At 40.2% G+C, this 13,405-nt stretch overlaps 1 protein-coding gene across 1 annotated transcript in view; it reads right to left on the reverse strand.

Moving 5' to 3' along the window:
* Positions 1–13,405, reverse strand: part of CCDC80 (coiled-coil domain containing 80) — a 35,196-nt gene that overhangs the window by 1,489 nt on the left and 20,302 nt on the right. Inside the window, exons 4-7 of the mRNA XM_019448365.2 lie at positions 10,647–10,783; positions 8,821–8,969; positions 3,134–3,237; positions 573–653 (exon numbers count right to left, since the gene is read on the reverse strand). Coding sequence (XP_019303910.2) covers positions 573–653; positions 3,134–3,237; positions 8,821–8,969; positions 10,647–10,783 — 471 coding nt within the window. The remainder of the gene's footprint in view (positions 1–572; positions 654–3,133; positions 3,238–8,820; positions 8,970–10,646; positions 10,784–13,405) is intronic.

The raw sequence follows: 13,405 nt of genomic DNA on the forward strand, positions 1-13,405 counted from the left end.
GAACTTAAAATTTTTTATTTTTTAAAAGTTTTTTTTTTTAATGGTTTTATTTATTTCTGAGACAGAGAGAGACAGAGCATGAGCAGGGGAGGGGCAGAGAGAGAGGGGGAGACACAGAATCTGAAGCAGGCTCCAGGCTCTGAGCTGTCAGCACAGAGCTTGACGCGGGGCTCAGGCTCACGGATTGTAAGATCATGACCTGAGCTGAAGTCGGACCCCTAACCAACTGAGCCACCCAGGTGCCCCTAAAATTTTTTAAATATTTATTTATTTACTGGAGAGAAGAGAGAGAGAGAGAGAGAGAGAGAGAGAGACAGAGAGAGAGACAGGGAGAGAGAGAGAGAGAGAGATAGAACACAAGCGGAGGAGGGGCAGAGACAGAGGGAGACACAGAATCTGAAGCAGGCTCCAGGCTCTGAGCTGTCAGCACAGAGCCTAACGCAGGGCTCGAACTCATGGACTGTGAGATCAGGACCTGAACTGAAGTCGGACGCTGAACTGACTGAGCCACCCAGGCATCCCTAACAGAACTTGAAAGGAGTTCATACTGTTTTAAAATAACAGCACTTTACCGTTAATTGGGAACAGTTCTAAAACTCCCCCAATTTCCTCTCCAACCCCTAAAAGTTTCAGAATGGTTATGTGACGCAGACCTGAAAGAAAAAAGAAAGCCATAGAATTGGTAAATCATCTTTTACTTCCAAAGGCCAACAGCTGACAATTAGAAATTTCTACCTTAAAGACAATATAGAACATAACCTGATTAGGTAAAACAATTCATCTTTCCCCATAAAAAAGTAATCAAATACTTTTAAAACCTTGAAAAAGACCAATTGCAGATTTAGGATTATCAACAGGGTCAGGTGTGGGTTGGTTTGCTTTGGTTTGTAGACTGAAACAAAAGAATCTGCTCTTAAACTGTGCTTCTATTAAATAACAAAACAAAAATGAAACCATCAGAACATTAAAACATCTGGGATAATGTGAGCTGATTAGCATTCTGGAAAAAGAGTCATTCCTGAAGTTTCAATACTCACACGGATAATTCAACTGTCTTAGAGAAAAGACTGCAGAACCCATGTATTGGGAGTGTCAGAGGAAGAGTTCTGGCTTCCTCGCACAGAAGTTTGTCAGCTTAAAGGGCAGTTTCTTATCACTTATTTAGAGGATTCAAAGAAGCGCTTAAGCAAGCACAGCTTGGCTTCCCACCCTCAGCTAAAGTTTCAGGAAAGGAGAGAAGGTCATGCCTTGGTAGCTTGTTGGAATTCTTTTGAAGATGAAGTACATGTGAAGGGGTTCAGGAGAGAAAACCTAGGAGGACAAGGGGGCTGTCAGTTCATCATATCAAGATTTCATGGTGTTAGACAAAATGCCAACCTTGTCAGGGTCATAACTGGGGACTATGAATATGAATTTTGATGGTGTTTATTGTTCAGGGGAGAAAACTGAAAGCTGCCGGGGCAGGGCTGTTTTAAGGAGGAGCTAAAATTCAAGCAAAAGGCTATTCCTTAAAAAAAAAAAAAAAAAAGGTTGTGGTCTTTGCTCTTCTCCCAGAGAAGTGAAGCATTCTGTTCTGCATGTTGTTGAGTCATGTTTTCTAAAGGGAAGATCACGAATTTCATTATTCCCGGAAAATATGACTTGTTTACATTTCCTGTATATTACAAAAGGGTTTGGTTACACTAATGTGATTTAGGTTCTGTGTGCATAGATTAAAAATGAAACACCACCTAATAACTGCTGCAAAGATGTCTTTAGAAAATTAATAATCCACGATTTTATTTATATTCTTATTGTGAAGGGTCATTAACTGCTCTAAGAACTTCTGTCTTACCTAGCAACATTGGTGGTTATAAATAATTTAAAATATGCTTAACAATACAAAAAAATCTTATATATTGTTATAAAATTTTAAATTATTTGATAATAGGAGTATACATAAAAATTCATGACTTTTCTAGTTGTTCTTACTATTATGAACTTGTTTTCTGCTTGCTTGTGTGTGTTATTATTTCACATCTTAAAATTGAAATGTATTTATAATTTCTAGGTACTGTGTCATAGCAGGGACCCAGACTCTGTTAATGCTTTACAAAACCTACACCCCCATCTTTTTATAAATCAGGCACAGTTTTGTAACTAATAAATGATTCTTCTTCCTAACAGAAGTATCAAAATAATGCTGATTCATCTGTGTTCCAATTAGGAATTTTTAAAATCTGTGGCTCCTAGCTACTTTTCCACCCCTCTAACAACTGTTCAAATTCTTCCTCTGCAGAAGTGTATTTTAAATGAGACTTCAGTTGTGAGTTCCACTTTTGAAATTGCCCTTAGCTCCTTGGTTCACCATTGAACTTAGTAATAAGGTCTATGCATAATAGCCATTCATTTTCCTTTCTGTATGTCCATATTCAAAATGATACTTTAGGTCACCAAGATAATCATTTTGGTAAAGAAAGCAAATGTTACTTTTCGAAACACTAAGCAGTTCACTACAAAAAATAAATAAATAAATAAATAAATAAATAAATAAATAAATAAACTATGTTTCTCTTTGACCTGCTTGTCTTAAAAATAAGATTCTGTTTAAGAGATCTTGCTGTCTTTGATGCCCAATTATAGATCAAAATCCTTTTTGAGGGAATGGCAATATAGTACAGTTTACTTCCATTAATATATTAATTCTCAAAGCCATTCATGTTTTTACAAAAGGCATTTCATCTACGGAGAAGTACCCCCCCCCCCCCCCGCCAATGTTTTTACCTAAGTATTATCTAAGTAAATGATGATACCTGAGGTTTATAATGTTGAGACAAGTTTTAACAAATCAAACAAGAAGGCACATAACACAGATCACTGAAAGTAAAACAGTGGTTATTTTCAAACACTTCAGTGAAGAATCCAAGGGGGGAAAATATTGAGAAAAAAAAGAAAGAAAACAAAAAAAAAACTCCAGTGGACTAAAGCTTGAGTCTGAAAGCAACTTTATATTCAACACAATTGAGTAAGTGTCTGGGAATCTCCAGTCTGGACTGAGGAATATTTGGATGATCTAAGCTTCTATGTTCCATTTTAGAATTGACCAGGAAGAGAGTGGTATGGGAAAACGGTGATGACGAAGCTTCCCACTCACCAAAATTGCAGGCCTGGCCACTGAGGGCCGAGAGCTGCTGTGAATAGGCCCAGTCTTCATCATTAGGGGCAGAGATCACCAGCAACCGCCTCCTCCATCGGAACCTGGAACAGACAGGAGGCCGTGATTACTGCTTCAAACAATAGAGGCTAGTGTAAGAAAGCAGACTCGCTTTGGCTGTCGGGTTTTCCTGTGCCCAGAATATAAAACACCGGCCCTTAGAAGTATCTCCTAGCTCATCAAAGTCATTAAACTGCATTTCCACATTTCTTACTCTCTTTCCGTTGTAACTTCACGGTCTGCTGACTGTGGCATTTGCACGAAACATCAGGCATGAGTCTGGCCACCGTGCCCGAAGAAGTCACTTCCGGAGACTCAGAGTTTTAGACGCAATGAGGACTGGCCCAAATCGTTATGTTATGTTGTAGCCACAGAAATAGGGAATCCAAAGAAAACTGAAGAAAACTCACAATCTAATAGAGTTTGCTCAGGCTTGGAGGGGGTTAAGAATCAAACGTATGGACTGGAAACAGAGTAGAAAAAAGAGAACTAAGTTTTAAGGCGGTGACAGTGACAGGAAGAAGGAAAGTGGCAAAGCAGTTCCAAGGGCCAAGGAGAATTCCTGGGAAAACAAAGCCCTGTGTGCCTTTCTCAGTAGCCAGTTGTTCTTCCAGAGGCAAATGCAAGTCCTAAAACACAGCCTACTCTCATTAGTAAGACCCAACATTATAGAGTCCTCTGTGAAGTGGGATGGGGCTACATCTCGAGCCTAGGACCGTAGCACATATAACAAACTTGCTGCTCCAACACAGTAGGGTAGTAGAAAGAGCTTTTGTCTTGTAACCTAGAAACCCGAGTTCATGTTTTGTCACTGCTACTTTTTGGGTTCCTTGAGCACATCGCTGAGTTCATCTGAGTCTCAGTTTTTCCTTATCTCTAGAATGAAAAATAGCATCAGCTTCAAAGAGGTATTATAAGACTTAAGCTAAAATCCGTCAGTGTAAGTTATTCATGTGATGACATGGGTATAGATGGTGGCTTAATCTGTGGGCTTCTTAGATGTAGACGTTTGTCCGTTAATAGACCTTGGACGTTTGTCTCTCATGCCATATGATAACTTAGTCAATCCTCATGTTTGTGTATCATTTCACAGCTCACGTTCATCTATACTGACAACATTAGAGGTCAGTGAAGGCACAGCTTATTGCCTTCATTGTACAGATGACAAAATGGGGCTTAGAGAAGTAACCTGCCTAACTAGTACATCTAAGAGGTGGTACCAAAATAAGATTTCTCTGACTCCCAGGCCAATGGTTTCCCTAGTTTATCCCCCTCAGAGATCCTGAGGCTTGGCTCATACAGTCAGGGTCCCAAAGGAGATACGAAGTAGAGAGGGAATGCATCCCAGGGGCAACTGTATGGAGTTATCTCAAACTCCACCTTCACTGGAGGAGGGGTTTTGCTTTCTGCCTACTGTGCAGACCCCTGTGGGGTGTTAGTACACTCACTGAGCTGGAAGCCACTCGATTTTATTCGTGACTTCTCTCCCTACGCTCATTCTAGCCTCACAGTGAACATGAGAGTTTTCAACCCCGAAGAAAATGGCCTCTTGGGGGAAAAGTGGTTTGGGTGAATGAGAGAAAATGATAGTCTGATGAAATACAACCTCTGAATGGACGCCTGTAGGAAGGCTCGCCAAGAACTGCTTGCTGTGACATTACATTTGCTTCCTCTGCTTGTTTCTCTTCAAAGGGAAAGAAAAACTAAAATCTCCACTGAGGATAGGGAGATGAGTGTATCTGGCATGGAGGAGGGGAGAGGAGTGTCTGAGATTGTCCGAGGTCTCCCGGGAAAGGGAACAGTGATCACAAACATGGTCTCCTGTACTCTCCCGGCTTCCTTAGGAGGCATGCCAGCCCAGCTCTGGCCCCCCAGCCAGCATCCAAACCAGGCCAGCCTTCCTGGCCTCACACAGAGCTGTAGGGTATCCTGGAAGGAGCTATTTTGGGTGAGGTATATTTTGGCTTGTTTACCTGTGTGCACCACTGAATGCTGTCCTGATTGGATGGGGACAGGATCTGAGACTCCCTGTCGCAGACAGAACCAGGCAAAGGTCATTCCCCCTAAGTAATGATTCTTTCTCCCACAGATCTTCACATTGAGACACAAGACTCCAGCTCACAACACTGAAGGAAATAACTTCCAAAGGATGTAACAAGAGATGTCAGTGTGGCCCAGATCCTTATTTCGGGCAAATAGATTTTCTGTCACTTTAACTTATCAGTAAATAAAAATTCTAAGAGCTGTGTGTGTGTTTACTTCCCTTAACTGGCATTCCCAGATTAGTGTGCATTTGCCAGTCTTTGGGGCTTCTGTCTCAGAGGAACGTAATTATAGCCTGAACCAGATGAGTGTCACTAAAGACCAGACTGGCTTTAGAGTCTGGTCAGCTGAAACCAGGCTGTATAGACTCACCAACAACTCAGCAAATTTGAAGGAAAATTCCCATTTGGATACTCATTTATTTATAGAACTGCTATTTAAATTTTTTTTCCTTCAGTTCTCTTTGCCTGGGTTTCAATCCTGAGGTGTTTACTAAATTTCCTCCTACCTCTTCCTTCATGACAAAATTCTCTAACTAGCAGCTGATTAACTGGTCCCAATACTAATAGCCAGCATTTATCGATTACTTACTTTGTACTAGGTCATGGGCCATTGTTGTGAATTTACTTTTCACAACTCTTAAGGATAAATACATTTCTTATCTGCCTTTCACAAATGAGAAAACTAAAGCCTGGAGAAGTTAAGTAATCAGCCCAAGGTCACACAGTCAATAAATGAAGAAACCAGGAATCAAACTCAGGGCTGTCTGACTCAAACCTTTAGGTTATACACAACTCCACATTAATTTTTAAGATCAATGATAATCATCAGCACAGTGATTTCATGAGTTGTGACCACAAATCATGCATAGCTACAGGACATCTAAATTATAATCATATCCATCCTGAGTATCCACAACAGATGCATGTTCCTAAAATGGTACAGAATATGAAAGCCCGTAAGGCTCTGACATTAGAAAGGAGATACATTTACACATCACAGTGCCCTAACCAGTACAAAAGACTTTAGAGGCAAAATGTGGGTACAAGTCTTAAAAATCAAAGATATGCCAAATTCAAATCAGTTATCAACTGGAATGAGCACTGCAAGCTTCGGGTGTGAGCAAAATTGAGATAATGTCAAGCTTTCCCTGTCATGTTTTGAAACCCATGACACAGTCATTATAAAAAAGGCAGCCTGCCTGGGGATGGTAAGAAAAATCAGGATGTCTGTAGCTGCAGCTCTCAGAGCTGGCCCAAATCCTTGGTTATAAATAACATCAATGGACTGGGTGGTAACTGCCTGCTGTAGAGGTTGGGCAACCTGAGTTTACGAGGTTGGTTCAGCAGGTATGCATCTTATAGTCCTGGAAGATTTAGAATTAAGAAGAGCAAGTTTTCAAAGAATCAATCATAGTGATAATTTATACTTCTAAGAACGATCCTGGTCTTCTTTATATACACAATATATGTACTTGTGAAACTTAAGAGAATTTGGCTCAATAAAATGACAACCTTGAAACTTTAAATTAGAATTTATAATTGAGTAATTGGTTTAGATGTGTGGTTTTAAGTGATTGGAACTCCTGAGAAACTCTAGATTCACTGTATTTACAAGATTAACTAATTAAACTTATGGATCATTAAAGTACTCAGAAAGATTTTGTTTATTTCAACAACTCAAAAATATATATTAAATATAAAATGACCGTTTGAAATAACAAAATTGTTTAATTATTGATTTTGTAAGCCAGATCAAACATTATTCAAAGCCCCATAAAAGTGATGGCTAAAATTTGCTAGGTTCTAAATAGAATAATAATAAGATTAAAAAGCCTAACTTAAAAGTTTAAGAGAGAGCTAAGAAAGAAAGCAAGGGAAGGAAGGGGTAGGGGAGAACGGGGGAAGGAAGGTAAAGGAAGAAAAACACCTCAAGGGCAACAATAAGCTTTGACCATCCATCTTCTAAGTCACTGCCATAGAGAGGGATGACCTTGGATCAGAAGTTGATGTTTCAGTGCCCCCAAGACTAGACAAGGAGCCACCTGTCAGGTGGAGAGTTAGAGCCCTTTCTCAGCTAAGAGAGTGGACTGAAGACTGGGTTGAGCCTCAAGTCCTTATAAAGTCAGGCACCTTCCATCTCCATTCCAGATGCTTGCATTGCACTGAAAATTGGGATGAAGGAAGAACCTCAGGTTCCTTTCAGCTCTGAAATCCTGTGGTTTTAGGGATATCTCTCTTCACTTCAAACTCTGGGATCCTGGGTCCAAGACTAAAAATAATTCAAGTTATATTTTCAAAAGGAGTATTTGAAAAGAATACGGGCCTTGGGTGGCGCCGTGAGTCCCAGAGCTGACACTAGCTGGGTGATGACCGAAAGTTAGTTACTTGATCTCTGTCAGCCTCAGTTGTCCCCTCTACAACTCAACAATAGTTACAGTATTCAGCTCATAGGATTGTTGTAAAGATTAAACTTGGGAAGGTGAAGTGCTTGGGACAGAGGTGAGCATACAAAAAGTGATCCCAGAAACCCTGGGATGGAGTCAGGGCCATAGAGGCAACATAGCTAGTAAACTGCAGACCCCAAACTTGGATGAACAGTAAGTCCTGTGCTCTTTACACATCATGAGGTTATCTTTTAAGAGACCCAAGCCTCCTGAATCTAGAGGAGTTCAGATTACCTACTTACTAAACAGAGAATCCTTGATTCTCTGACTCACACATAAAGAACATGCTTTATAGACACAAGTAAGGAAGTTCACAGCCTCCAAGTTAATGAGCCTCCAAGTAAATTCTTGCTCCATTTCTGGAGCTTCTTGGCCACACAGTACAGCTGGGCGGGGGGGGGGGGGGGGAGGTGTTGGGGAGGGGAGATGTTACATGGAGATCTCTGTGCATTTATTTGCTGTAGGTGGAACTTCTGTAGTTTTGCATCTCCTAGGGCCCCAAAGGCCCTGTAGAATTTCCATCCAGCATGGGGGAAGGGATGGAGAAGGGAGGAAGTGGAGCAATTTTTTTTAACAGTCTTCTCTGTGTATTTACTGAAGTTTCCCTACAATGGTTTTCAATAAACCCTCCTCCCCAGGGAATCAGGGAGCTGGGTAAAAGGCATTTCTCCTTCTGAGGTCCTAGAGGGGCTTTTGTTGTTTTCTGCAGAGCTGGAGGGAAGCAGAAAATCAAGCAGAGTGTTCCAAATCCTGTTTGAAACCAGAAGGGCCTAATAAATAAATATGTAAAATAAAAATGCACTATATAAAGCCCTCTAAATTCACTGATGGAATAAATTAACCCTCACAGGTCAGAATTATTTATTCTGTGCCAAGAAAGAAGCAGAAAAGAGAGAAAAGGCCTATCCAAAGCCACCAAATCAACATTCAAGCTTGGAGCTGACCCCAGTCAACCTTGTGACCAGAGCCCTTTTGACAGGAAAAGACTAAGTCCAGTGGCCAGAGGACCATGAGGCAGACGGACCTTTCAGCTGGGCAGGTCTGCACACACATCTACTTTGTGTTTCCTTAGCCTTTTCATTAACTCACTCAGAACACATCCCCACCTGCCTCCTCAGGGACTCCAAAGGTGAGGTACCTGGACAGGAAGTTCTCCAATGACTGCTTCTTGTCTTCCTTGCAAACAATGCCCTCCTTCTTCTGCTTTTCCATATCTTTGATTCGGGACTGGAATGTATCGATCAAATCGAACACAGACTTCATTGCTATGGGTACCTCGTAGTATTGCTGTTTAAGAAAGAATAGAAAGCATATAATGTTTAAGGGTGTTTCTTCCCTCTGCTCAGAGGATAGAGGGCCTGGGAAAATTCAGGGGAGCGCTGGAGAAATCAGAGTCTCGAGGGTTCATTGATTTACACATCCTCCTCTGCAAAAATACCTCTGCTGATGTTTTGGGGTTCAGAATCCATGAAGCAACTGCCCCTTATGTTTAATGAGAATTTCTTAACTGCGTGCCTTTTATGGGAAAGGGTCCATGACTTCCTTATCACACATATCCTAGGCTCACTTCCCTACCTCTGGGACTACACTGGTTCCTGTTCACTACACAACTGAGGAGAAGGTGAGAAGTGCTGTAATTGACACGGAAACGGAATAACCTGTTGGAATATCTGACTTGAACTATCAGGGTAATTTTTCACCGTTCTCTGGCCATCAGGAATCTAGATAAACTCTTTGTGATTCCCAGAAGCTGTTTTATTGAGCAAGCATCACTTAAAATTAGACCATGTTTCTATGTGTATCCTTAGAAAAAAAGTTGGAATCCACCTTAAAGATAATGCAATTCAGTTTCCTGGATCAGAGCTTCCTGCACTTATAACAGCAACCTAAGATGGATTTGATGGCTGGCTGAGCATTGTCAGCATAAACTACAGGGAAGTCTGGACATGGCTTGGAGATATACCCCCTGTGGCAATTCAGTAAGCTAGAGTGTAAAAGCTGGCAGAGACCTTTGGGCCCATCCAGTTCAGCCCCTCACGTTATAAGTGGGGCAACGCAAGTAAGGAATGCATTAAAGAAGGGAACTCTCTCCAGATCCAGAAGAAGACTATAGGTTGAATGACCTATTCTGATGGCCCAGGTGACCTTTCTCCTGATGATCTTCATATAAGCATGGTATGCTATTGGTGCACTAGAATAGTAAAGACAGTGCAATCTGGAGCCAGCCTGTGTGGGTACCAAGCGCAATGCTAAGTGGGTAAACTTGGGCATGTTACTTAACCACGCTGGGCCTATCTTTGTTCTTCTGTGAAATGAAGATATTACTCATTATTTATCTCAGAGATTTGAGATAGGGATTGTAAAGGGTTGAGGTAAGTGCCTGGCATAAGGAAGATACTTAATAAAGTTAGCTATTTTTGTTAGTAGTATTAGTATTAGTATTAGTATTAGTATTAGTATTATTAGTATTACTACATGGCACAATTTTTCATGGTTCAGAACTTCTGTCCCTAAGCATAAGAAGAAAGTAGGTATAAAACCCTGCTGTCTTGTCCATGTGGGATTGAGAGGTAAAACTTCCAGGCCCTTCCAGAGTGGGTCCATGTTAAATCTGACCTTCCTGAAGGAAGAAGCCAACTACTTTTCACCTTTTATCCCCAGGGCCTGGGACATCATAGCTACTCAACCAGTGTCTGATGAATGCATGACATTGATGTTACAGAAGAGTTTAGTCTGAGTCAAACAGCTGGGCCATACAAGGTCATCCAACCCAGTTCTTTCCATAGACTACATTTGTAGGCACAAATTCTATAAGATAATGTGGAATATCTGGACCTTTTCAAAACCTTCCCACTTAATAAAATAATTTGTGCTTATTCATACGTCTAATAGATTCATTGACAAAAAATTCAGAGTTGCTATTCTAAGGAATGGAACTGTACTGTCTAAAACAGAAACCCTTACCTTGACTCTCAGGTCCACGTCTGTGAGCACCATGAAGAAGTCATTATAGGTCATTCCATACTCTTTCCTCAGCTCACCAATGAGATGCTGGTCTACCAGGTCCTCATCATCCACCACTCGCATGGGTTTTTCATTATCTTCAAGGAAATGAAATGTGAATGAATATGGGTGTGACAAGACCAAAATAAGTGGGAAGCTCTGAGTCTCCATCCTGAGTTAATTAGAACAGCTTTCATTAGTTGCACACATTCAGCCAACATTTTGTTTGAACACAAGTTCCCCAAGTGAATAAGTAAATGTAGAAATAAATGAATAAACTCATTTTGAAAGTCAGTTCTCTACAGATAATCAAGCCCCATCTGTGCCTACCCTGATGGTAGGTAGTGAATCAGAAGGAGCAAAGTGAGAGTGAAGGCCGCTGACTCACCCCTGGAAGAAGATTGCCAACTCTATCCTGGGAATGAGTCATCACCCCATCTCACCAAGGAGCTTTTAAATTTATTTTAGTTTTGTTTCTGTTTTTAAAGAAAAACGTTTTTGTTTTTTTTCTTTTAGTTTTTGTTATTTATTTAGTTGAGTCTAAAATCTCTATCTTTTCCTCACTTTTATTACAGAATCACTTTGAGACTCAGTGAACCATGTCATTGCTATAGAGAGAAACAAGCCTATGTTCAGGCCTGCCCAACAGGTTCATTTTAGCTCCAAAAATGTAGAGCTCTCCGTAATACAATTTTTTAAGTTTATTTATTTATTTTGAGAAAGAGAGAGAGAGAGAGAGACACTATGAGCAGGGGAGGGGCAGAGAGAGGGAATCCCAAGCAGGCTCCGAGCTGTCAGTGACAAGCCCAATGAGGGGCTTGATCTCACGAACCATGAGATCGTGACCTGAATTGAAATCAGGAGTCGGACACCTCAACCCACTGAGCCACCCAGCTGCCCTCATTATACAAATTTTGTAAGTGAATACAATTTCAAGCAAAGTGTTACTAAATGTACAGAAGTTTTTAACCATTATATATATTTTTTAAACATCAAGCCCTAAAAATAAATTATTATACTTCGAAATGGTTCTTGAACATGTCACTAGGTGGATGGGAAGTTTGAATATGGCAACTCTTAAGTCTGGAAATCAGTTTAACATCTCTGAGATGAAAATGCTACATCCCTCCCAGGTCACAGTGTTTCCCTCAACCCTACAAAAATTTTTATCTGCCAAATGACTCCCTGTATTTAAAAAAAAAAATGTGAAAAAAATAAAGTCAGCAAAGATGTGATCATAGATATATTGGTGAAAAGACTCTATCACTTACTGCCCACATTGCTACCCACTGAATAGTACTACAGTAGAAACAGCCATAGTTTTACAAATACAGAGGTTATAGGGCTTGAGTACCACAGACCATTGCTCTTTTCCTCAAAAGGGGATGATTGCAATTTAACTATTACTTTGGTTTATTTGATTAGGATCACTGAAATTACACAAACAAGGAACTTGATTTCCTCTAAAGCAGATCAAAATGCAAAGACAAAGAATCTGCTTTCTTCCCCCAAATTGTGACAGTTCTTCACAGAGGCAGTTCAAAGGCATGGGAGCCCATAGCTTGTATGAGGACCAAGCGCTCTGCAAAGTGAAAAATTATATGCTTCGTATATATAAACTACTTTTTAAAAATTTTTTAAACATTTATTTATTATTGAAAGACAGAGAGACACAGAGCATGAACAGGGGAGGGGCCGAGAGATGGAGAGACACAGAATCGGAAGCAGGCTCCAGGCTCCGAGCTGTCAGCACAGAGCCTGATGCGGGGCTCGAACTCACAAACCGCAAGATCATGACCTGAGCCAAAGTCGGATGCTTAACCCACTGACCCACACAGGCACCCCCATATAAACTATTTGTTATGTTTGCTTATTTATTTTGAGAGAGAGAGACAGAGACAGCAGGAAGGGGCAGACAGAGAGAGGGAGAGAGAGAATCCTAAGCGTGGGGGTGGATGCCACAAACCGTGAGATCATGACCTGAGCCGAAATCAAGAGTCAGAAGCTTAACTGACCGAGCCACCCAGGCATCCCTAAACTTTTTTTTAAATGTACATTTTTGCTGTCATGAATTAATTACAAAGTAATTAAAAAAAATTGCCAGATTCATGTTGTTGGTTTTTGTTTACTATGTCTCATTGAGCTAAAAAAGCAAGTTGCTGAAGAAAATGCATAGTAGACATTATTCTTGCTTAAAAGGAAATAAAAGAAAATACATCTGTACAGGAATAGACACTGGAAAATGTCCAGAAGGACATCTAGTTGGTAACAATGGTTGCCTCTAGGGAATGGAAAAGGTGAGTGGACACTTTCACTATTTACTCTAAGCATGTCTATATTATGTAAAATTTAACAAGGAGCATATTTTACAATTAGTAATAATAATAAAATAAATAATTAAAAACTGATTTAAAAATGTTTTTAATAACTAATGATTCTGAAACTTTACAAGCAAGATTTTCTCTTGAATCTAAGGATTCCTAGTTTTAATTCTCAGCATACTTTTGTTCATTCCACAAAGTATTTGTTAATACACTGGAGTGTAATAACAAAGTATTTGTTAATACACTGTAAATACAAATAATAAAGTATTTGTTATACACTGTTAATACACTGGAAATGCAGCCAGTGTCCTGAGCTAAGTCTATGCTGGGTGCTGGATTCAGAAATGAGTAATTTGGATAGAGTTCAAATTCCTAATTAGAATCAAAATGAGACCA

The sequence above is a fragment of the Panthera pardus genome, unplaced genomic scaffold (assembly GCF_024362965.1).
Source record: "Panthera pardus isolate Hobbes unplaced genomic scaffold, ASM2436296v1 HiC_scaffold_16, whole genome shotgun sequence".
NCBI lineage: Eukaryota > Metazoa > Chordata > Mammalia > Carnivora > Felidae > Panthera > Panthera pardus.